This window comes from Parasteatoda tepidariorum, chromosome 5 (genome assembly GCF_043381705.1).
Source record: "Parasteatoda tepidariorum isolate YZ-2023 chromosome 5, CAS_Ptep_4.0, whole genome shotgun sequence".
NCBI lineage: Eukaryota > Metazoa > Arthropoda > Arachnida > Araneae > Theridiidae > Parasteatoda > Parasteatoda tepidariorum.
Genome location: NC_092208.1, coordinates 6,457,213 through 6,480,790, shown reverse-complemented (window position 1 = coordinate 6,480,790; position 23,578 = coordinate 6,457,213). Strand labels below are relative to the sequence as shown.

The 23,578-nt window shown below is 28.4% G+C and overlaps 2 protein-coding genes across 7 annotated transcripts in view; one reads left to right on the top strand and one right to left on the bottom strand.

Moving 5' to 3' along the window:
* LOC107441192 (tudor domain-containing protein 5) overlaps positions 1-23,578 on the top strand; it is a 97,190-nt gene that overhangs the window by 45,222 nt on the left and 28,390 nt on the right. Inside the window, exon 21 of one of the 4 annotated variants that reach the window (XM_043046448.2) lies at positions 5,846-5,879. The exons of the other annotated variants lie outside the window; for them this stretch is intronic. Coding sequence (XP_042902382.1) covers positions 5,846-5,864 — 19 coding nt within the window. The 3' untranslated portion in view covers positions 5,865-5,879. Of the gene's footprint in view, positions 1-5,845; positions 5,880-23,578 lie in introns of those variants that run through there. 4 annotated transcript variants of the gene reach the window in all.
* On the bottom strand, positions 7,155-21,642 carry LOC139425608 (uncharacterized). Of its 3 annotated transcripts, none has more exons than XM_071180952.1 (2): positions 21,447-21,642; positions 7,155-7,828 (listed from the first exon to the last, which is right to left on the bottom strand). In XM_071180952.1, exons 1-2 carry the CDS (start codon positions 21,467-21,469, stop codon positions 7,450-7,452), a joined length of 402 nt encoding a protein of 133 aa, XP_071037053.1. In that variant the 5' UTR covers positions 21,470-21,642; the 3' UTR covers positions 7,155-7,449. The 3 variants fall into 3 exon arrangements, with proteins under 3 accessions (XP_071037053.1, XP_071037052.1, XP_071037051.1); XM_071180951.1 differs by lacking the exon at positions 21,447-21,642 and adding an exon at positions 16,956-17,074; XM_071180950.1 differs by lacking the exon at positions 21,447-21,642 and adding an exon at positions 14,025-14,106.

Sequence of the window (23,578 nt, the reverse complement as noted above, 5' to 3'; positions counted from 1 at the left end):
AGGATAATATGGTCATGTGTATCAAACTTTATAAAATGTTGTGAAATTGTCAACAGTTATTTCACTTTAGACCAACACATTTAGGACCCCATATTTTAATTTTTCATGGAAGTAATTGAGCTGTGTTTGGTGTCAATGTTTAACAAGTTTTGTGAAATCGTTAAAAATGCAGTGGCGTTTTCTGTACGAAAGATAATGTTTTCCCTCTATAAGAATGCATCACCAATGGCATGGCTCAAATTAATTCCGTTTATAAGATGCAATTACGATATGAGGGTGGTCCCGCAATGTACTGATTGTAAAGACACGGTTTCCGGTAGAACTTCACAGTCATGCATCACTGGCTGCTGTCAGTGATGCATGAGCGGTTGGGTGACCACTTTGATCAGCCTGCGTAGGGACTGAAGGTGCCTCTTTAAATTGTTCTACCCTAAAGTGCTCGACTTTGCGTGTTGCTCATCGGGCTACCAAAGCAGAGGAGTCATTCGCTCTGTAGAGGATCAAAATTGCGATGGCATGTCTTCGAATCATCCTCAGGGATGTTTCCCAGACCGTCGCTAATAGTCCATTGTGCTGCTCTAGTGCCACGTCAATGACTTACCTACCTACGATTTGAGGGTGACGAATGTCTGCAAGAGTTGTCGGATACGATTAATCTCAATGGGCTCTGACTACCAATTCCAACCAAGCTGCAAACCATTTCATGCTTTCACCAAAATTCTTGGTGAAAACAAAAAATGGGAGGACCAATGTTTTATGACACTTGTGACATCAAGATTGTGTTTTTTATCCACATTGGCTTCATTTTTCCTAAACCTTACAAAGATGGAAAATTAAAAAAAAAATAAATAAATTGGTATTCTGGATAGAACTGGTTTTTCTAACAACAGGATGTGTAATTTCCGACCCAAGTAGTATATAAGGAGCTGTGATTCAAAGCCAGAGCCCGTCCGCTTCACGGCTTGGGATTCCGTGCACACCCTCAGTCTAAATCAGTCTATGCCATATCATCTTGTTTCTCAGAGTTCTGTACCAAATTTGTTGTCCAAATTCCGACTTTCTTCTCCCATGTTTTGATAGTCAGATATCCAAATCCCTTGAAATAAATGTATGTTTATTCAGAGAAAGAAAAAACGCAAAGTACTGTCTGCATCAGTTAATTAACATCACTCAGTGTAATTCAGTTAGTTACTTTTCTTTATTTTGCCCTATGCACGTATCTGGGTTAACTTTGGCTTTAAATTTCATATTAGTAAAGGTCATCATTTCTCACTTCTAATCTATAGAGAAACTGGCTTATTATTATCTCATGAATTTAATTAGTTCTCGCTTAGTTGTGAGTGTGTGATGGTGAATTTATTACTGTTCATATTTTATGGTGAAAAAAGTTGGGTTTACATAATAAGGAATATTCTCTGTCTTGGTGAAAAACGTTATCAGTTACCAGTGATTTCCAAGCAGCGATACACATACAATTCTTAATAAAATTTTCTGTGTTATTTTTTTCGATCTAGTTAGGTCCACTTGGTCAGCTCCCATTCATTAAACAATCTTTATAGCAGAATTTCAAAGAAAATGCTTTCTACCGAGTCATTTAACAAATAGGAGCTTTAAACCCCTCCACCACGATAAGGTGGGACCTTTTGGAGGGGACCCCCACCCGTCCAGGTTGCTTCACTTTTGAACAGCCCCCCTTTTTTAATCTATTTATAGTTTTTTTCTTAAAATCATTTTTTCTTTTTTTTAACTAACATAAAGTGCTGCTCTTCTGATAAAAACTTATATTTCTGAAATATTGTTTAAGAATTAATATTTTTACGTTAGCTAGCATTACATTATGCTTAGTATTTTTTATTTATGTTGTGCAAATTAAAGAATTAAAGGGTTGTCAAATGAATGTTATTATGAGAATATAATCTTCTATTCTATAAACAAAACCCATAATCTGTATTTATTTTTATACTGAACCTGTGCAACCTGGAAATCCGTACTAACCGTCAGATGTTTATTTAAGACAATAGGCGTTTCCAGCCAAATACTATAACTTTTTATATCATAAAATTTCAACTAACAAAGCATTATAAGCATGGTCAAGGAAGAGCAGCAAGCTGAATTCATGGAAAATATGAGCTCGCATATTTTTAGAAAGCCCAATTTCAATAAGAAAACTTGATAAGTAATTAAATAGGGACAGCAAACACAGTCTAGAAGAAGGAAATAATTTTTTTTAACGAATATGAGAATTCTGGCCGAGTATTAATGCAAATATTAGTATTAATGCAAGTATTAAATATTTTTAAATCACGGGTCGCTTTTTCTGGTTTCTCATGGTTCCCATGCCTTTTTAATGTCATTTCTTTTGGGCATCTTACGGTTCCCAAGCCTTTTTAATGTCATTTCTTATGGGCATCTCACGGTTCCCAAGCCTTTTTAATGTCATTTCTTTTGGGCATCTTACGGTTCCTAAGCCTTTTTAATGTCATTTCTTTTGGGCATCTTACGGTTCCCAAGCCTTTTTAATGTCATTTCTTTTGGGCATCTCATGGTTCCCAAGCCTTTTTAATGTCATTTCTTTTGGGCATCTTACGGTTCCCAAGCCTTTTTAATGTCATTTCGGTGGCAGAAGCGAATTCTGATATTAGATTTTCCCGCGAAATCATTCATCATTCAAAGAAGGAATCAAACTCTTACAAAACAGAACGGAATTATTTTGTACATTAAACACTCTATCTAAATAACTCAATTTAGAAAGTCCAAGGAAGGCCAAAAAGTCTTAAATATTTATTACTTTTCTCATTTAATAAACTCATAAATTTAGAAAAACTAATGGCCAGAAAAACTTTAATAAATAATGTAGTATAATAAGTAACATAATATACATAAATAATAATAAATAATTCCTGAAATGAATAATTTAGAAGGTAGGCTGTTCCGAAAAGAATCGTTCTCTTTTGAAGAAATTCAATTCGCAACTTCTTTAATGATGATTCCATGAGAAAAGGAAAATCCCCCCCCTGAATTTCTCGTTAAGAATGTCCATCTGTTCTCTCTATTTATAAAAAAGGAAGTCTGTCTGAATGAATGATTGCAATTAACTTAAGAACGGGAACACGGATTTGAATCTCTTTCGGTAGCAATATCGTGTGTGATTATTTGAGGAATTATAAAAATGTGATCCATTTACAAAATTTAATTGTTTTTCAAAAAAATTCAAATATTTAGGACTTTTGAGTGAAATGAAGATGGTACATAAAAATTGTGAGAAAATTCGAGTAATATACTAAGACAACTGTTGGGTTATAGTGTTTTCCAATTATCAAAAACTTATTATAATTTTTTTTTGCTTCCAACTATTCTACACCTGTTTTTTTTTTAAAAGTAAAATCTTACTCCCGGCATAACCTACACTGTTGTCTTTTTAAAGTTAAGCGCCATTCCCTTCTGTATTCTTTAAACTGATGCTAAGACACAGCTTACGAAAGCAATCAAAAAATTTCTTAAAATCAATAGCCTTAAAAAATGTTTTAAACCAAACTCTTGCAATGTATTTAAACTACATATTCGTGAAATGATGTTTGTATTTATGGATCATTTTAGAGTAATGACTCAAATTTGTTTTGAACTAAATCTATCTTAAACATTAGTTTAAATAATTAGGCTCAACTTTTTTTAGCAGAATTTGTTTTCTGAATGCCCACTTAACGCTGTAAGAAGTATTTATAATATGCACTTTGCAGGAATTAAAACTTTTTAAAAATTATTTTTAATTGTATTTGAAAGTTTGTTGAATTTTAATTAGTTGTGAATTAAAAAGGAAAGATCTTACTTCCATAAATCACGGCATTCCAGGTTCGAGTATGCAGGACTTTTATCATGGTCTCCCCACTTCACCCTGTTAGTGAAAAACAGCTTCACCTCATTGCTTGATTTCTGCGCTGTTTTAAATTTATTATTATTTGTCCATCTCTCATCAGCTGCTTTCTTATTCTAATTTCCTTTTCTAATCTTCTATAGCTCACATCGTAAAATAATTTTTTAATTTCATGTCATTGTATTCTTAAAATCTTTCAAAGGCATTTGATTTTATAAAACTTGGAATTATGAATGATTTTTTTTTTCCATCCAGAAATTGTTTAGAGTTGAATAACTTACGCGGGCTTTATTTAATCTGTGTAAAACTTCTTGATTAGTTCTTCCCCTATCTAAATATATGAAACTAATAACCTCCTTGATCTTATGATTTTCCAGGTTGATATCCTTTGCCTGTTTTGTATTGAATTTTAGTCTTCTTTTGGTATATCTTTAATCACATTTTCTTTAGCTTTAGTATGTCTGTAGTTGTTTGCCTATCTTGAAGCAAATGAAAAATTGAGTGAACTTGCGCCGTCTAACAATTAATCTGTGATGAAATTTAACGTGTATTAATTATTCTTTCAGAAGTTGTTGAAGTGGAAAAACTAATCCAACCTTTATTTAATCTATTTAAAACAGTTTCATCAGTTCTTACTCCCTTAATAATAACCTGAATACGTGAAACTAACCCTCGTATTCACCTGTTGACACTGACCTAACGTGAAACTCCCAGTTCCGAAACCCCGGTTTGGAAATATTGACCACACATCGAAAAGTGCATTCTTCATTGTTTTTTGACCGTCTGTTTCGTTACTGCGGTTTTCTTAACTGGCTGTTAACTTGCACTTCAGTGGTAGATTTATAGCCTTATTAACAGTGTTTGTTTTCAATTTTTGTTGTTATTTTTAAAACAAATTTTCTATTGAAAGAAGAAGAGAAAAAGATTGCATTGAGTAATTAAATTTGAATCATTCTTTTACTGGACAAATGAATAGATGTAACGTTTCGTTTTTCTAACTGACTTGTATTGAGGAGCAAAAGGATCTGAGTTTTATCATTATAAATTTAAATATTTACATAAAACTGCATGCAAATATAGAAATTATTCTGAAATTCGATTAAAAATACTCTTATTTCACACAATTATTTAATACTTTTATTTTGCACAACGATCAAGGGGAGTATGCTAACATCATTCTCTTCCTTATTCGCATTTTTAATCGTTTTTCTTTTTCTTTTATAGCATATTATCAATAACTTAAGCCATTGAGAGGAATTTTCTTTTTTTAAAAACTTTAAATGAAATTGTATCAAATAAATTTTTCAAATAAGCATAAATCAACACATTCCTATTATTTAGAAGAAGTTATAAATGACTATTAAAGTGCTTCCATCTGCCGCTGATAGAGAGAATCACCGTCGGGGATATGTTGAATAAGATAAAAAAAATTTTTTTAAGGCAAATGTAATAATCTGAACAAATATTCCAAAACTTTTAAAATTTAAAAAGAATCATACATTTAAAAAATTAATTATTTAAATAATTATAATTGGATATATATATCGGTTGTATATGCCCCCAGATGTCATAAAGTAGCCAGGCCATATATTTAAAAAGATGTCAACTAAAAATGGGCATTTTAACTTCACATAGTTTTAAGCAATTATTCTCTCCCAAATGATTCTATTTTTTCCAAATATTCAGCAGATTATTTTATGGTTATAAAATTCGCAAATTTCCTGATTTGCAAAGTTATTTGATGCAGATTATTGTGTAGTTAAAATGTTACCTCAGATCAAAGTTTGTATTGATTACATAATATTTATTTCAACATAACTTTTTATATATATTTAAACTGATGTACATGTTTTTAGTTTTATTAATAGTTTTATTTCATGGATAAAAAAAATTTCAAATGCCAGTCGTTATCTTGATATCTAAATATTACATATAATTTTGCCTGTTCTTCAATAAATTATTTTTTATTTTTAGGCAAGATCTATCATCTTGATAGATGTGATCAAGATCTATAATAGTTTTATGAATTGTATTCTTCTCTTTTAAATTTTTTATTCCTTTCAAGCGTCGATTGTTTTGTCTATTTTGTTTTCTATAAAAGAAAATAAACAAAAGCTAATTAAATTATTTAAAATCTTATTACTTGCACTATTCATTTGTTTAATTGTGACCACAATCTGTATAATCCAAAAAAAAAAAAAAAAATTTTTTTCGGCCAAAAATTATTTAAGTGCAGCAACGACTGCTAATAATAATTTGAGAAAGATATATAATATCTTCTGTAGAAGATATTAACTTAAGAAAATTTAATTAATAAACATTTATTTGATATAAATTAATTATAACTACATCTAGTAAAAAAAAATTGACCTCACTGAACGAAACAAAAAAGCAACCGAACGTCGAAAGTGGTTATTTTTGAAAACATAAATAAATAAAAATTCGCCTATTGCTCATCCGCTGTTTCTCAAACCGGGGAAATCTTCAGGTTGAAGTTAACTGTGAGTCCAAATGACATGCAGTTACGTACATGGTGAAATGAAATTGTGAAACCTAAGCTACAGTTGCTCTAGTAAAACCTGTTTTGAACTGTGACTTGAGAATTAGTTTCCACGGTGAATTTAGACGTAAGAAATTCTTGCAGCTTATGGCTGTTTACCTAGATACCATTTACCTGTTTAGCATTCATTTTGGCACTTTAATCTTGTTTTAATTTATCTTCAATTCCATTTTCTTTCCTTCTTCATTCAAAATGTCTGTAATTGTTTGCCTTTCTTGAAGGATACTATCTTGAAGCAAGTGAAAGATTAAGTGAACTTGCGCAGTCTAACAATTCTGCTTGAAGTAATTTACATTAATTAATTATTCTTCCAGAAGTTGTTTGAAGTGGAAAATCTAATCCGAGCTTTAATTAATCTATTTAAAAAAAGTTTCATTTGTTCTTACTCCCTAAGTAGTAGGGGTGCACAACCTATGACCTGCGGGCAACATGCGACCCTCGGGAACTTCGGAAAGCAATAAAAAATTTGATTAATTTGGTTTTTGTTTAAACATTATAAATTTTCTCTTATCAAAATATTTAATTCAAATTTATATTACTCTATTAAATGCGTTTTTTTCCCTCCACTTTTATTCTGTAAGCTTCTTTATGGTTAAATTTTTTATATCCTACTCACAATATTTATGTAATATATCTTTTCTTAGTTTTAAATAAATTAAAATAATTAAAAGTATTAAATTTTTTGCAAATATGTTAAGTTTACTGATAAAAACATTTGGTGCTTAGAACACTAATGTTTAGATAAAAATTATCATATTTGCCGCTGACATGACTAAATACGCATACGGCCCTTCATTAATATACGTGGTGTGTAAGTGGTCCTTCACTTAAAAACGTTTTACACCCCTAATTTAAAGGATGCGGGTCGAAAGATAAAAGAATAAGTAAGTGTGCCCCGTTCAAAAGTAAAATCAACATTACTCTAAACTATTAAAAAAAAAAAAAACATAATAAAAATTATTTTAGAACCCCAATTCGCTTTCAAATGTTGGAAATTAATCAGAATATTGCTTCGCTTTTAACCTTCCTTGAAAAAAGGTTCCTTCTCTGGATCTTCTGAATCCTTTTCCTTGCTTGACTTGCCACCAAACTTCCGGTGTGCCCAGCGTCTCGCTCTGGTGGCCCAACTCTCGTCTTCTATCCTCCACACCTTCGGTTTCTTGTCAATCCTTTCAAAGAAAAGATCGTACACCTCTTCATCTTCAAGACTCCACTCGAAGTCATGCCATTCAAGCCATGTCATCACGTACTTATACACTTCTTGATAGTGAAGGCTTCTGTTTGTGGGATTCGTCACTCTTGTTTGAGTCATCCAGACCTTCCATTTTCCCTCGCCATAACGGACATCTTCCTCAACTCCATCCTCAATGAGGTGGCCGTAGTCCTTCCTTCCGAAACTATTAAAGAAATAACGAAGACATATTTCAAATAATTTGCAAAAGATTCATTTCAATATTCTTCAACCTATTTTTGTCTTTGTGATGTACGACATGTACTTTCCGAGAAATTTTTCAATTACATTTCTAAAAAATTTTAACCTTTTGGTGCAGAAGTTTTATTAAACATATTATTTATTCTTTTTAATTATTTTGTTTTAATTTAAGTCAAAATAAATAATAAATATTATTTTGATAAATTATCCTTAGGAAATAGTGCATGAAATACCGATGTCTTTTTCTGTGTTGAAGGAAAAGTCTTCTGAACACGACTCACTTCAAAACAATAATTTTTCAAATTTTGCACTCATTTGCAGCTATTTAGATCAAAGATATAGTGTTTGAAATAATTTTTGAAACTTTTTTTTTCTCTTGAAATGCGTGGGGATTAAAATATTTTTTTAATAAAGAAGCAACACATTAAATGTGAGGCTAAATGATTCCTTTTACGATAACGTGGATATTCCATTAAGGAATCAAATCGTAACCTTAATTCGATTGTGTATAGATACTGTGATTTGAAAACTTTTTTTCAAGATGAAAAAAGTTAGAAGGGAACTTTTTAAAGCTAAGCAAGTGAAATTTGCTAATGAAGCGTTGCAAAGCGCAGCGCGAGATTCTTTGTTTTTGAGTGAAAACAAAAACCCGGATGCAAAGTTCTAACAAAATCTTTCTCATCCTGTAGAATATTAAAATGAAAAAGAGAAAATATTAAATACTTTGTACTAAGTAATAATCGGTCTTCCCAAAGAAGTGAATAGATTGATTGCCAAAAAAAAAAAAAAAAAAAAAAAAAAAAAAAAAAAAAAAAAAAAAAANGCGGTACCTTTACATTTCGCCGGTAAAGGCCATAAATGGGTCAATTAGGGAAGAAAAAATAAGTTCTACTGTATTTTTAAGAAAAAAAAATTTTTTTTTAAAGTTTTTTTTTTATAAATAAAAATTAAAGAAAATTAAGTAAGTAAAATAAAAGCTCATTTTACTTGAGCTAACAAATTGGGTATGTATTGGTTTCCATTGGTATTCTTTGCTTTTACGTCACCTTTGGTTTACAGTAACTTTTGTTTACAGTTTGGTGTTAGGTTATTGGTTTATTTTTATAAGAATGGGTTACTTTAGTGGAACCCACTAAACGTGAACTAGTACCAATAAATAAGGTGTTAAATTTCAGAAGTATTAAATTTATCTAAAATATTTTAAACTAAATAAAAGGCAAGGCATATTTAGCATAACTGTTAATGTTGCAATTTTGGCGATTGAAGGTTTTGAATTTTGAAAAACTATTTTATACCCCCCCAATTTTGACCTTTTCGAAGTTTCTAAGCTTTAAGTATTGGTTCTATTGGATATTGGCATGTTCTTTAATAAATATCTAACGTGAGTTTAAGTAACTTTTTAAGTAACCAATTTTAAATTTCAGTAATTAATATTCTGGCGATGATTTTGTTTTGTACTAAACGCAACAAAAATCAAGTTAAAATAATTGCTTCCTTCTTTTACTTTCGGCAATACGAGCGATAGATAATACTTAGGTATTTTTCAGATTGAAAAGTTTATAATAATTAAATAGATAAATAACTTTTCGTAGATTATAGTGCTGGACAAACTGGCACTCGTTAAACGAACCAGCAAATTTGAATTAGGAAATTTAAATTATGTTTGCTTATTTCACGTGGAGATATTTTTTTATATGAAACGTTCACTAACTTAAGCAAATTAAATTAATAAATTTTTTTTATTTATCAAAGCACGAGACTTTTCTTGTTTACCTACAAAATACAAGCAGCATATGCAGATATAGGCGAAAAAGGCAAAACGACGAAATGTGGATAAAAATAATTTTATGAAGACCAAGTACTGTAATATTAATGACTCAGCAACTTATAGAGCGGAAATTTTAAGACTGAATTTATCATTTTTATTAGTTAAGCAATTTTGTTTTCAAACTACACGAAAAACATACTGATTGAAAAATGATGAAGAAAATTGACTTCGCTAGAGTTTAGTACATACATTTTCAATGTTAAAAATATGATAAATAGCTTAAAATGTAACGTAAGTAAGGAAATAAAAATTTAATATACATCACAATTGTGAGTTTTTAAATGGTATTCATGAAGTTTTTGAATGAGTTCTTATGCATACAATTTTATTAAATGAAAACTATTTTCAATAAAAGCAAATCGTAAAATGTGATTAGAATATCTATTCTTTAAATTTGAATGAAGCTTACACAGTCTTTACCGCTTTAAACATTCTTGTTTAAATTATATCGCAAACAAGAAGATTAGTATTTGAACACTCGTCAGAATTTGTGAGCAATAGATCGAATTTTGGGGTGAATTTTTTTAAAATCTCGCCAGGCAAGTTTTTAAAATCTCGCCAAACTAGGTTTCCGGAAGATATTTTGAGGGTGTGTAAAAAGGGAAGGAGTGTAAAAACCTTGGCGAAAACTATCTGAAGGAGTGTAAAAACGTTTCTATATTTTAAAAAACGAAAAAAATTTAGGATAATAGAAGTTTTGTGTAGTAATATTAATTATTAAACTAAATGGCATTTTGCTCCTTAATAAATTACAAATTTGCTATTTTATTAAGATTACAATTTCGGCTATGCAATCATTTTCTTTTTTTTAAGGCTTATTTAATTTTCACTTTTCACATTAATTACGGTTTTATATTTAAGCTTCACGTATCGATTGTTGAAATACGCACATTGTATCGAATAATTCTATTCTTTCAACTATTTTATTCTCCTTATTCTATTCAAAATATTCAGCTACCTATATCTCGAATTAAATGACGTAGAACATAAAATTTTATTGATCGCTCATTTCTGCTTTTGTACATTTTTAAACACGATATTGCAGGGGATTAAATATGAACCATAGTATGAAAAATTGTAAAATTTTTAACTATTTATGGCTGCTACTATTTTAAGCAGTATTATAGCAAGAAGTACCAATCTAATTGCTCAACCAAGAACTGATGACTTAGTGCAGCCTACACCAAAATGCAGATGTTACTTTGTGAAATATATTGATTTCCTAACATTGAATTATTTTAAGGAACGGTAAACAAAAGTTTATTACCAAAGTATGTGTATTAAGTTCCTATATATTAGTATATTAGGTACCTATTCCCCATAAGCAGAATATTTTCATATGTTCTGCAACAGGACTTATTAATTTATACAAATGTTCTGCAAGCATTTCACTGCGAAAAAAAGTCAATTTTACGTTAAAATACAATATTTTCATTTATTAAAATACAAGATCGTACACAGATACACTACGTTATTTTTTAAACCAAGGCAAACATTCTTGATTTGTTGCTTTTTCAATCACTTTTGAAGTACAAAATTTTGTTTATGACGATGATGATTTATTANAACCCGACACTCGAAATTTTTGCTCTGTTACAATCGTACCCTGTTACAATTGACCTCACTCTCCCCTACCTATTACCCCATAAGCAGAATATTTTCAAATGTTCTGCAACAGGACTTATTAATTTATACAAATGTTCTGCAAGCATTTCACAGCGAAGAAAAAGTCAGTTTTACGTTAAAATACAATATTTTAATTTATTAAAACACAGGATCGTACACAGATACACTACGTTATTTTTTAAACCAAGGCAAACATTCTTGATTTGTTACTTTTTCAATCATTTTTTGACGATGATGAATTATTAATAAAATGCCTATGATATGAAGGTCCGAACATTAAAGATCTTTCGAAGGGACAAGTGCCCAGATGGTGCACCATTTGCAATCACAAATATTCGCTGGTCTGTTGTGCCAACAACTTCATCTCGATCGAAGGCATTTGGTCTTTTAGAAACAATTCTGTCAATCGTGAATCCCCACGATTCACATATAGTTTCTGAAATGGGAATGGAAAATATGAAAGTGATAAACTTTTGGAAATCTCTGAATTTAATTCTCTTACGGCTTGCTTCTGAAGCTCTCTTGATAAAAAATGGTGATCGATTTCTCCTGCTGTCTGCTAAAAATGTTGTAGCCAAACGCTAACTTCTTTCTCAGAATGGCAACGTGCTGAAATTTGTGCAGGGTGTCAAATGTTCCTCTTCTAAAGACTACTGAAGGCAGGGGGGGGGGACTTCACATTAAAACGCTGTCACTTATTCAAGATACAAATTGTTCTGCAGGACTTCGTTTGTTCTGCGACGTACGTCACAGTTTTAGGCACTTTCTGCTTCTGGATCTATTACCATAATAGCTGTATGATGACCTTAGTTATTGAAGCATCATTGGTTTTAATAAAATGTCTTAAAATATGTAATTTATTTCGGTCGCAATGTTTCTTATTTAAGAACTTAATATTTTGAAGAAGGCTAAAAAAATTCTTTTAAGACAATTCAGTGTAAGGTAATAAACACTTGAAATGATTTTTAAAATACTTACAAATCAACTGATTTAAAATAAACTGATATTTTTATTTTCCTTAAAACGCCATTGAAGTTTTAAAATATATTTTAATAACGGAACAGTGCATAAATTATGAGTCAAAATGTTTCCTTATAACCTGGATATTTCATTAAACAATTTAATTTTAACATAAACTCGCTTGTGCATAGGTATTTTGGCATTTATCAGTATTTCGATTTGGTACTTGTTGTGTATAGATATTTATGTATTATTCCGTTTAACATTTGCTTCAAATCTTAAAATAAAATTGGAAATGGTTCGAAATTAAATTATCTCTTTTTTTGCATCGCATTTTTTCAATAAATTATCTTTGTAATTTTTCAATTTTTTTATGAACAATTACTATGCAAGAAATATGATAGTTAAAAAATGGCTCGAATACGATGTTGGCAAAATGGTTTACCGAAAAATATGTAAGAACCGAAATTTGAAGATGGAAACATTTTTCGACAAATATATTAAGGAAGTGTTGCTTTACAACACTTCCTTAATATATGCAACGTGAGATTTATTTTGTGATTGCAATTTAAAGCAAATGACTAGATGTAGTAAAATTTTAGTAAAATGAAAAAAAGGAAATTAAATGATTTGTACTTTGTGATTATCTTCCAAAAAGTGTACCATTTTGATTGCCAAAAAATGCATACGTATTGATAAAGTAAAAAATGCATACGTATTGAAAAGGTGCTTATCCTTTTCGCCGGTTAAGGCTATAAAAGAATCAATTCAAAAGATAAAAAGTTTAACTGTTTTTTTTTCTTTTTTGTTAAAAGGTTTTTTAAAGTTTTATGTGATTAAATATTATCTCACTACTATCTTCGTTTTCATTAATGTTACTTACGGGTTACTACAACTTTTGTTTACCGTTATGTGATCGATTTTGAAGTTAATTTCATATAAATTGGTTTTCACAATTTTCCATTCTGGCGACGTTTTTGTATTAAAAATATGAAACGCTTACAAAGCAGCGAAATTAAGTTAAAATAATCGCTTTTTTATTTTAGATAAGATGATAAGAACGATAATACTTGTAACATGTGAAGTTATAAAAGTTATATAAATTAGTAAATAAATAATTTTGAGTGTAGTGCAAAACAAAGTGGTACTTTATCTGTGAACCAAAAAATTTGAATTAGAAAAATTAAAATCTGAATGCTTATTTCACGTGGGAATATATGTGTTTATTTAAACCATTCACTAACCTAAGCAGATTATATAAAACAAAGAAACTTTGATGAATAGCACGAGCTTTTTCCATTTTACTATCAAAATATAAACATCAGATCCAAGTAATAACAAAAGCATAAAAATGGAATACGCATTCTGTGCATAATATTATGAATACTGATGTGAAGTACATAAAAAATAATCTAAAAAAGATTTATAAATTTTATTGGTTTAAGAATTTTATCAAACTACACGAAAAACATAGTGATAGAAATGTGACTGCGAAACTTAAATTTGCTGAAGTTTAAAGCATACGCTTTCATAGTTTAAAAGATGCTTAACAGCTTAAAATGTAACTTAAGTAAAGAATTGAAAATTCAAAATACATCACAATAACAATTTTTAAAATTGTATTCATCATGTTTGCTTGGATTTATTATGCACATAGTCTTATTAAATGGAAATTATTTTAAATACTTAAAGGCAATTATTAAAATGTAATTGAAATATCTATACTTCTAATTAGAATAAAACTTACACAGTTTTCACTGCTTTAAACATCATTGTTTAATTAATATTGCAAACAAGATAATTAGTAGTTGAGCACTTGTAAGAATTTCAGAGCAATTGATCGAATTTTGGGGAGAATTCTAAAATAGCCCGCCATACGGCGATTTGATTTAAAATCTCGCCAAGCAAGTTTTTGATATCTCGCCAAACTAGGTTTCCGGAAGATATTTTGGGTAGATTATTTTGAACGTTATTTATTATTATATTTATTATTAACTTTATTTTGCTTTTATTCTTATCTTTTGCTGTTAGAATCATTGTTATTATTTTATTTTGTAATTTTTTGCGGTATTTTATTTTGTAATTTGCGGTACCGGTTGAAAATGTTCAAGTAAATGTTAAAGTTATTTTTTATTCTTTTAATAAATATTTTAATAAATTTGTAACAATTTAATGTTTTTTTTTTTAATAACTAAATAGCAACGTTGATCCTAGTAGTAATTGCCAACTTGGCGAGATTTCTAAAAGTCGCCAAGAGGAGGGCTATTCTAAGATTTTACCAGATTTTGCAGTTGCATTGTATGACACCATTGCTTACTAATTAAGTACAAAAGTACTGATAATTTGAAATGAAATTCTATTTCTTGATATAACAGATATATTCTCAAGTCTTAAATTAAATACCTTATAGCTTAATTGAACATATTTTAAATTAATAAATTATAATAAGATGAAGGAACTCTGATGGCGATCATTTGAAGATGAGAAGGTATAATAGTGTTGTTTCATTATAAAAAATAGATTTATGAATACTAGAATTAATTTTCAAATTATCATAAAACATAATTAATTATGAATTTATTAGTAAGGTTTCAATCTTGGCAATGAAGTCTACTTTTTTTGTTGCAGCTAATTTAATTTGCACGTTCGGCAATATTTACGATCTTCAAATTAAACCTCACGTGTTGATATTTCACTGTTATTATACATCGTGTAATGAGCCAAAAAAAAAAAAAGCTGGCCACCCTGATCAATTATCTTATTATCTTTGATCAATTATCTTATATCTTTTTATCTACAATTATCTTTGTAATTCGTCAATTTTTTATGAACAATTACTATGCATGAAATTTGATAGTTAAAAAATGACTCTGGTACGATGTTGGCAAAATGGTTTACCGAAAAATATGTAAAAACCGAAATTTGAAGATGGAAACATTTTTCGACAAATTTATTAAGGATTGTTAAGCAATCCTTAAGGTTGTAAAGTGCAACGCGATTATTTTGTGATTGCGATTTAAAGCAAATGACTAGATGTAGTAAAGTTTTAATAAATTCTTTCTTATCCTGTAAGAAATCAAGTGTTTTCAAAAATTCGATTGTGTATAGATATTTTAGTTTGGAAACTTTTTTTCAAGATAAACGGATGAAATTTTGTAATTTACTAAAGAAGTGTTGCAAGGCGCAGCGAGAAATATTTTTTTGTTTTAATTAAAAGAAAAAGGCAAGATGGGGTTTAACAAAATCTTTCTCATCCTGTTAAATATTTAAATGAAAAAGAGCAAATATTAAATAATATGTATTTAGTATAATGATAATCTGATTTCCCAAATAAGTGAATAATTTTGATTTACCGAAAAATGCATACGTATTGATAAACAAGCAGTGCTTATCCTTTTCGCCTGTAAATGCTATAAAAGAGCTCATTAGAAAAAAAAAAGTTCTTGTTTTTATTTTTTAAGTTGTATGTGATTAAATGTTATCTCACTACTATCTTCGTTTTCATTAATGTTACTTACGGGTTACCGCAACTTTTGTTTACTGTTATGTGATCGATTTTAGAGTAAATTTCATATAAATTGGTTAATTTTCCAATTGCCAAGCTTGAGAGGGGCCCATCAAATGTAAACTATTACCAATAAATAAAGTGTTAAGTTTCAGAAGCACTAAATTTGTCTCAAAGATTTTAAATATTGTTATTTGAAACTGAATATTAAGTATGTTTAGCATTATTATCAATGTTGCTGTTTTGGCGATTGAAGGTTTTAAAACGTTTGAAAAACTATTTTATACCCCATTATTTTGTTCTTTTAAATGTTTTTAAGCTTTGAGTCTTGAATATGTTGGATATTGGTGTGTAATTTAACAAATTTCCAATTTGGGTCTAAGTTTGTTTTCACACTTTTCCATTCTAGCGACGTTTTTGTATTAAAAATATGAAACGCTTACAAAGCAGCGAAATTAAGTTATAATAATCGCTTTCTTATTTTAGATAAGATGATATGAACGATAATACTTGGAACATGTGAAGTTATGAAAGTTATATAAATTAGTAAATAAATAATTTTGAGTTTAGTGCTGAACAAATTGGTACTTGATATGTGAACCAAAAAATTTGAATTAGAAAAATTAAAATCTGAATGCTTATTTCACGTGGGAATATATGTATTTATTTAAACCATTCACTAACCTAAGCAGATTATATAAAACGAAGAAACTTTGATGAACAGCGCAAACCTTTTCTATTTTACCATCAAAATATAAACATCAGATCCAAGTAATAGCAAATGCATAAAAATGGAATACGCATTCTGTGCATAATATTATGAATATTGATGTAAAGTAGATAAAAAATAATCTAGAAAAGATATATAATTTTTATTGGTTTAAGAATTTTATCAAACTACACGAAAAACGTGACAGAAATGTGACTACGAAACTCGAAGTTTAAAGCATACGCTTTCATAGTTTAAAAGATGCTTAACAGCTTAAAATGTAACATAAGTAAAGAATTAAAAATTCAAAATACATCGCGATTGCGATTTTTGAAATTGTATTCACCAAGTTTGCTTGGATTTATTATGCACATAGTTTTATTAAATGAAAATTAATTTTAAATACTTCAAGGCAAATAGAATGTGATTCAAATATCTATACTTTTAATTAGAATAAAACTTACACAGTCTTCACTGCTTTAAACATCCTTGTTTCAATAATATTGCAAATAAGATAATTAGTACTTGTGCACTTGTAAGAATTTCAGAGCAATTGATCGGATTTTGGGGAGAATTCTAAAATAGCCCGCCATATGGCGATTTTTTTAAAAATCTCGCCAAACAAGTTTTTGATATCTCGCCAAACTAGGTTTCCGGAAGATATATCGGGTTGATTATTTTAATCGTTATTTATTATTATATTTATTATTAACTTTATTTTGCTTTTATTCTTATATTTATTTTTAAATTTTTTTTTGTGCGGTACCGGTTGAAAATGTTAAAGTAAGTTATTTTTTATTCTTTTAAAAAATATTTTAATAAATTTTTAACAATTTAATATGCTTTTTTTTTTAATAATTAAAAAGTAACGTTGATCCCAAAAATTATTGCCAACTTGGCGAGATTTCTAAAAGTCGCCAAGAAGAGCGCTATTCTAAAATTTTACCGGATTTTGCAATTGCATTGTATGACGCCATTCCTTACTATTTAAGTACAAAAGTACTGATAATTTGAAATGAAATTCTATTTCTTGATATAACAGATATATTCTCAAGTCTTAAATTAAATACCTTATAGCTTAATTGAACATATTTTAAATTAATAAATTATAATAAGATGAAGGAACTCTGATGGCGATAATTTGAAGATGAGAAGGTATAATAGTGTTGTTTCATTATAAAAAATAGATTTATGAATACTAGAATTAATTTTCAAATTATCATAAAACATAATTAATTATGAATTTATTAGTAAGGTTTCAATCTTGGCAATGAAGTCTACTTTTTTTGTTGCAGCTAATTTAATTTGCACGTTCGGCAATATTTACGATCTTCAAATTAAACCTCACGTGTTGATATTTCACTGTTATTATACATCGTGTAATGAGCCAAAAAAAAAAAAAGCTGGCCACCCTGATCAATTATCTTATTATCTTTGATCAATTATCTTATNATATAGATATATAGATATAGATATATAGATATAGATATATAGATATATAAAGATATATAGATATAGATATATAGACATAGATATAGATATATAGATATATATTTTTTATTTAAAACATTCACTGACTTAAGCAAATCAAATAAATTGCAGAAGTTTTGATCCGCTCGAGTCTTTTCTTGTTTATCTACAAGTTATAAAGACCAGATATAAATAAAGGTGAACAACGCAAACCGACATAGTGTGCGTGAAAAATAATTTTATGAAGACAAAGTACTGTAACATTAATAACTCGACAACTTATAGAGCCGAAATTTTACGACTGAATTCATTATTATTTGTTTAGTAATTTTGTTTTCAAACTACACGATAAACATACTGATTGAAAAGTGCTGAAGAAAATTGACTTCACTACTGTTTAACACATACATTTTCAATGTTAAAAAGATGCTAAATAGCTAAAAATGTAGCGTAAGTAAAGAAATAAAAATTCAATCGCAATTGTGATTTTTTAAATGGTATTCATGAAATTTTCAAGTGAATTCTTATGCTTACAATTTTGTTAAATGAAAACTGTCTTGAATAAAGACAATTCGCAAAATGTAATTAAAATATCTATTCTTCGAATTTAAATGAAACTTACACAGTCTTGACCACTTTAAACATTCTTTTTAAATTATATCGCAAACAAGAGAATTAGTATTTGAACCTTGGCCAAAGATTTGAACACTCGTCAGAATTTGTGAGCAATTGATCGGACGCTATGGTCAGATGCTATGACGTCATAGCGTACTATTTAAGTACATGTGTACTGAAAATTTGAAATGAATTTTGATTAGTTCATTTAACAGATATTTTCGCCAGTTTGTAAAAAGGCATTGTTATTGTAATTTTTTAATTTTATTTTTATCATATTTGAAAAGCAGTTTTAATTTAGATGCCATTTTATGAAACATTTTTTTAATGAATAAAATCATATAATTTAATATTTTATTAAATTAATCAAATGAAAAATATGAATGAAAAACGAAAAAAAATTAGGGTAATAGAAGTTTTTTATAGTAGTATTAATGAAGTTGCAACATAATAAATTACAAATTTGTTCTTTTATTAAGATTAAAATTTCGTTGATGCAATCCTTTTCTTTTTCTTGCTGCTTATTTAATTTTCACTTATCACATTATTTACGATCTTACATTTGAGCTTGACGTTTTGATATCACAATGATATCATATATTGTACGGTATTGCACTGTGAGAAAACATTTAAATGGCATTTAAATTGAAGGTAATAAACTAAGCACTTTGTGTATCGACTAATTCTATTCGTCAACTATTTTATTCACCTTATTCTATTCAAAATATGCAACTACTTATGATATACTACAAATATTCAACTAAGTTGAACAACATAGAACTTTCAATCTAATTGATCGCCAAAGTTCTGCCTTTGTACATTTTTAAACACGATATTGAAATGTGAACCATAACATGCAATAATTTAAACTATTTATGGTTGTTTCTAATTTAAACAGTATTATAGAAAGATTTGCCAATCTAATGGCGCAACCAAGAAATAATGACTTAGTGCAACCTACATCGAAAGACAGATATTTAGAAAAATCTTTTCTCACTTAGTAAAATATACTTGTTGTGCATAGATATTTATGTATTATTCCGTTTAACATTTGCGTCAAATCTTAAAATAAAATTAAAAATGGTTCGAATTTAAATATCTCATTTTTTTTTGTATCGCATTTTTTTCAATAAATTATATTTGTAATTCGTCAGTTTTTTTATGAACAATTACCATACTTGAAATTTGAAAGTTAAAAAATGGCTCGAATGCGATATTGGCTAAATCGTCGACTGAAAAATATATAGAAACCGATATTTTAAGATGGAAAAAATTTTCGACAAATTTATTAAGGAATTGTTGTTAAGTGCAACGCGAGATTTATTTCGTGTTTGCGATTAAAAGCAAATGGCCAGATGTAGTAAAGTTTTAGAAAAATCTTTCTCATGCTGTAAGATATTTTAGTGAAAAAAAGAAAATTAAATGATTTGTACTTAGTGATAATCTTACTTCCAAAAATTTTACCATTTTGATTGCCAAAAAATGCATACGTATTGATTCTTTATCCTTTTCGCCGATTAAGGCTATAAAAGAGTCAATTCGAAAGATAAAAAATTCAACTGTTTTTTTTCCCCTTCTTTTTTTAAAGTTTTATGTGATTAAATATTATCTCACTACTACCTTCGTTTTCATTAATGTTACTTACGGGTTACCGCAATTTTTGTTTACCGTTATGTGATCTATTTTAGAGTTAATTTCATATAAATCGGTTAATTTTCCAATCGCCCCGCATAAGAGGGGCCCATCGATTGTAAACTATTACCAATAAATAAAGTTTCAAAAGTATTTAATTTATCTCAAATATTTGAAACTTTGATATTTGAAACTAAATAAAAGGCATCTTTAGTATTACTGTTAATGTTGCTTTTTCAGCGATTGAAGGTTTTTAAACGTTTGAAAAACTATTTTATATCCCTTTTAAATGTTTCTAAGCTTAAAGTCTTGGATCTGTTGGATATTGTCGTGTTCTTTAACAAGTTTCTGACTTAAGTATTAAGTAACTTTTTAAGTAACCAAGTTTAATCTTTGACGACATTCCATTTCTGGCAAGGATTTTGATTTCGTATAAAAAATACTAAGAGCTTACAGGCAACAAAATTAAATTAAATCTATTTCTTTCTTATTTCAGATAACATTATATGAATGATAACATAAGAGACATGTGAAGTTAGAAAAATTATTTAAATTAGTAAATAAATAACTTTGAGTTGAGTGCTGAACAAACTGGTACTTGATATGTGAACCTACAAATTTGAATTTGGAAAATTAAAATCTGATTGCTTATTTCACGTGGGGATAGATGTATTTATTATTTAAATCATTCATTGACCTAAGCAGATTATATAAAACGAAAATATTTTGATGAATAGCTCGAGCCTTTTCTATTTTACTCTCAAAATATAAACATCGGGTACAACTAAAAGCTATTGCATAAAAATGGAACAGGCATACTGAGCATAAAAATAATCCTATGAAGATTTGCGCAAAGTGCATAAAAAATAATCTAAAGAAGATTTATTGTTTTTATTGGTTTAAGAATTTTGTTATTAAACTACACGAAAAACATTCTGATAGAAATGTGACGACGAAACTTAAATTCGCTGAAGTTTAACTCAAACGTTTTCAAAGATAAAAAAATGCTGAACAGCTTAAAATGTAACTTAATAAAAGAATTCAAAATACATCACAATTATAATTTTTAAAATTATGTTCATCAAGTTTGATTGGATTTATTATGTACATAATTTTTATTAAATGAAAATTATTTTAAATACTTTATGGCAAATTGTAAAATGTGATTGAAATATTCTTTAATTTCTTTAATTCTTAAATTCTTAATTCTTAAATTCTTTAATTTGAATTAAACTTACACAGTCTTCACCGCTTTAAACATTCTTGTTTAAATAATATTGCAAACCAGATAATTAGTATTGGAACACTCGTAAGAATTTCTGTGCAATTGATCGAATTTTAGGGTAGGATTTAGGATAGATTTTTTTTAATCTCGCCAAGCAAGTTTTTGATATATCGCCAAACTAGGTTTCAGGAAGATATTTCGGGGAGATTATTTTGAACATTATTTATTATTATTATTATTATATTTATTATTAACTTTATTTTCACATTTTATTCTTATCTCTTGCGGTTAGAATCTCCTTATTATTTAATTTTTAATTTTTTTTTTTTTTCGGTACTGGTTGAATATGTTAAAATGAACTTGGAGTTTTTTATTCTATTAATAAATATTTTAATAAATTTGCAACTATTTCATATTCATTTTTTTTGATAATCAAAAAGCAACGTTCATCCCAGTAAGAAGTGCCAACTTGGCGAGGTTTCTAAAAGTCTCTAAGAGGTGGGCCTTTCTAAAATTTTACTGAATTTTGGAGTTGCATTGTATGACGCCATTGCATACCATCTAAGTAAATAAGTACTAATCATGTATCGATACTTTAATTTTGAAATAAAAAATTTTAAAGTAATTTCCTCTTTTTACTATTATTTCATAAATTTATAACAAACACGAAATATTTATTTAAATTTAAATATTGCATGGAGATATTATTGGATAAACGATTTTTTTAAGTGTCTGCAAATTTTTTTAAAATTCGCTTTAAAAGTTTTCGAGCTATGGCGAAATATGCAAAAAACAAAATTAACATTATGGGGTAAAAATTTTGAATCGCTATCCTGATCGAAATATGGGGGCCATATTTTCCATAATGCGGCTAACCTTATACTTTGGAGGTCAGAAATCAGACTACGTTTAAAAAAAAAGCATGTTTATTCTGAGAAAGTACGTTTTTTTTTGTTTTTTTTTGTCTGATTTCGTAACTTGTAAGTTCAATATAAGGTAATAAACACGTGAAATAATTTTTTAAATAATTTTTCTCTCTTTAAAATGCGTGGGGATTAAAACATTTATTTAATAAAAAAGCAACACATAAAATGTGATGCTGAATGAAAGGAATTCAATTTTAAAATAAATTCGATCGTGAATAGATGCTTTAATTTGGAAACTTTTTTCAAGATAAGTGAAATTTACTAAAGAAGCGTTACAAAGCGCGAAATATTTTTTTGTTTTTAATTAAAAGAAAAAGGCCAGATGGAGTTAAGTTTAAACAAAAATTTTCTCATCCTGTAGGAAATTTAAACAAAAATTTTCTCATCCTGTAGAAAATTTAAATGAAAAAGAGAAAATATTAAATAAATTGTACTTAGTGATAATCTCACCTACCAAAGAAATTTATAATTTTGATTGCCAAAAAATGCGTACATATTGATAAATAAGCGGTGCTTATCTTTTTCTCTAATGAAAGCTATAAAAGGGTCAAATAAAAAAAAAGTGTTCAACTGTTTTTTTATTATTTTTTTTTTAGAATTTTTTTTTAAGAAATAAAAATTAAAATAAATAAAATAGGTATATATATATTTTTTTGCGAATCAAGTTTTTTTTTACTGTCTTCGTTTCCATTAATGTCACTTGGCGAATTACCGCAACATATGTTTACCCTTATATGATCAGTTTTAGATTTGCTTTCATATAAATCGGTTCATTTTTAAATCGCCAAACATAAGAGGAGCTCACCAGTTTATAACGTTTGAAAAACTATTTTATATCCCACTAGTTTGTCCTTTTAATTGTATCCAAGTTTTAAATATTAAATCTGTTGGATATTGGCGTGTTCTTCAACAAATTTCTAACGTGGGTCTAAGTAAAGGCCAGAAAAGGGTTGATAAGGAAACAAAATTAAACTTTTTTTCATTTTTTTTCTCCTTCGGCGTGAATAACGTCGCCTTCGGTTCACAGCTACTTTTGTTTTCGTTAGATGTTTGGTTTCTGGCTTATCTCGTAAAAATTTGTTAATTTTCATATTTTCAAACATACATGGTTGTAAACTAATACCTATAAATCAAGTGATAAGTTTCAGAAGTATTAGGTTTTTATCTCAAATATTTGAAAAAGGCATCTTTAGCACTATTTTTAATGTTGCTCTTTTGG

Excerpts from the sequence above, each read along its gene's own strand:
- LOC139425608 (XM_071180950.1), bottom strand. The coding sequence starts at position 14,050 with ATGATGTTTAAAGCAGTGAAAACTGT. Across the intron at positions 7,829-14,024 it reads TTTAAAGCAGTGAAAACTGT|TTTCGGAAGGAAGGACTACG; the intron begins GTAAGTTTTATT and ends TTTCTTTAATAG.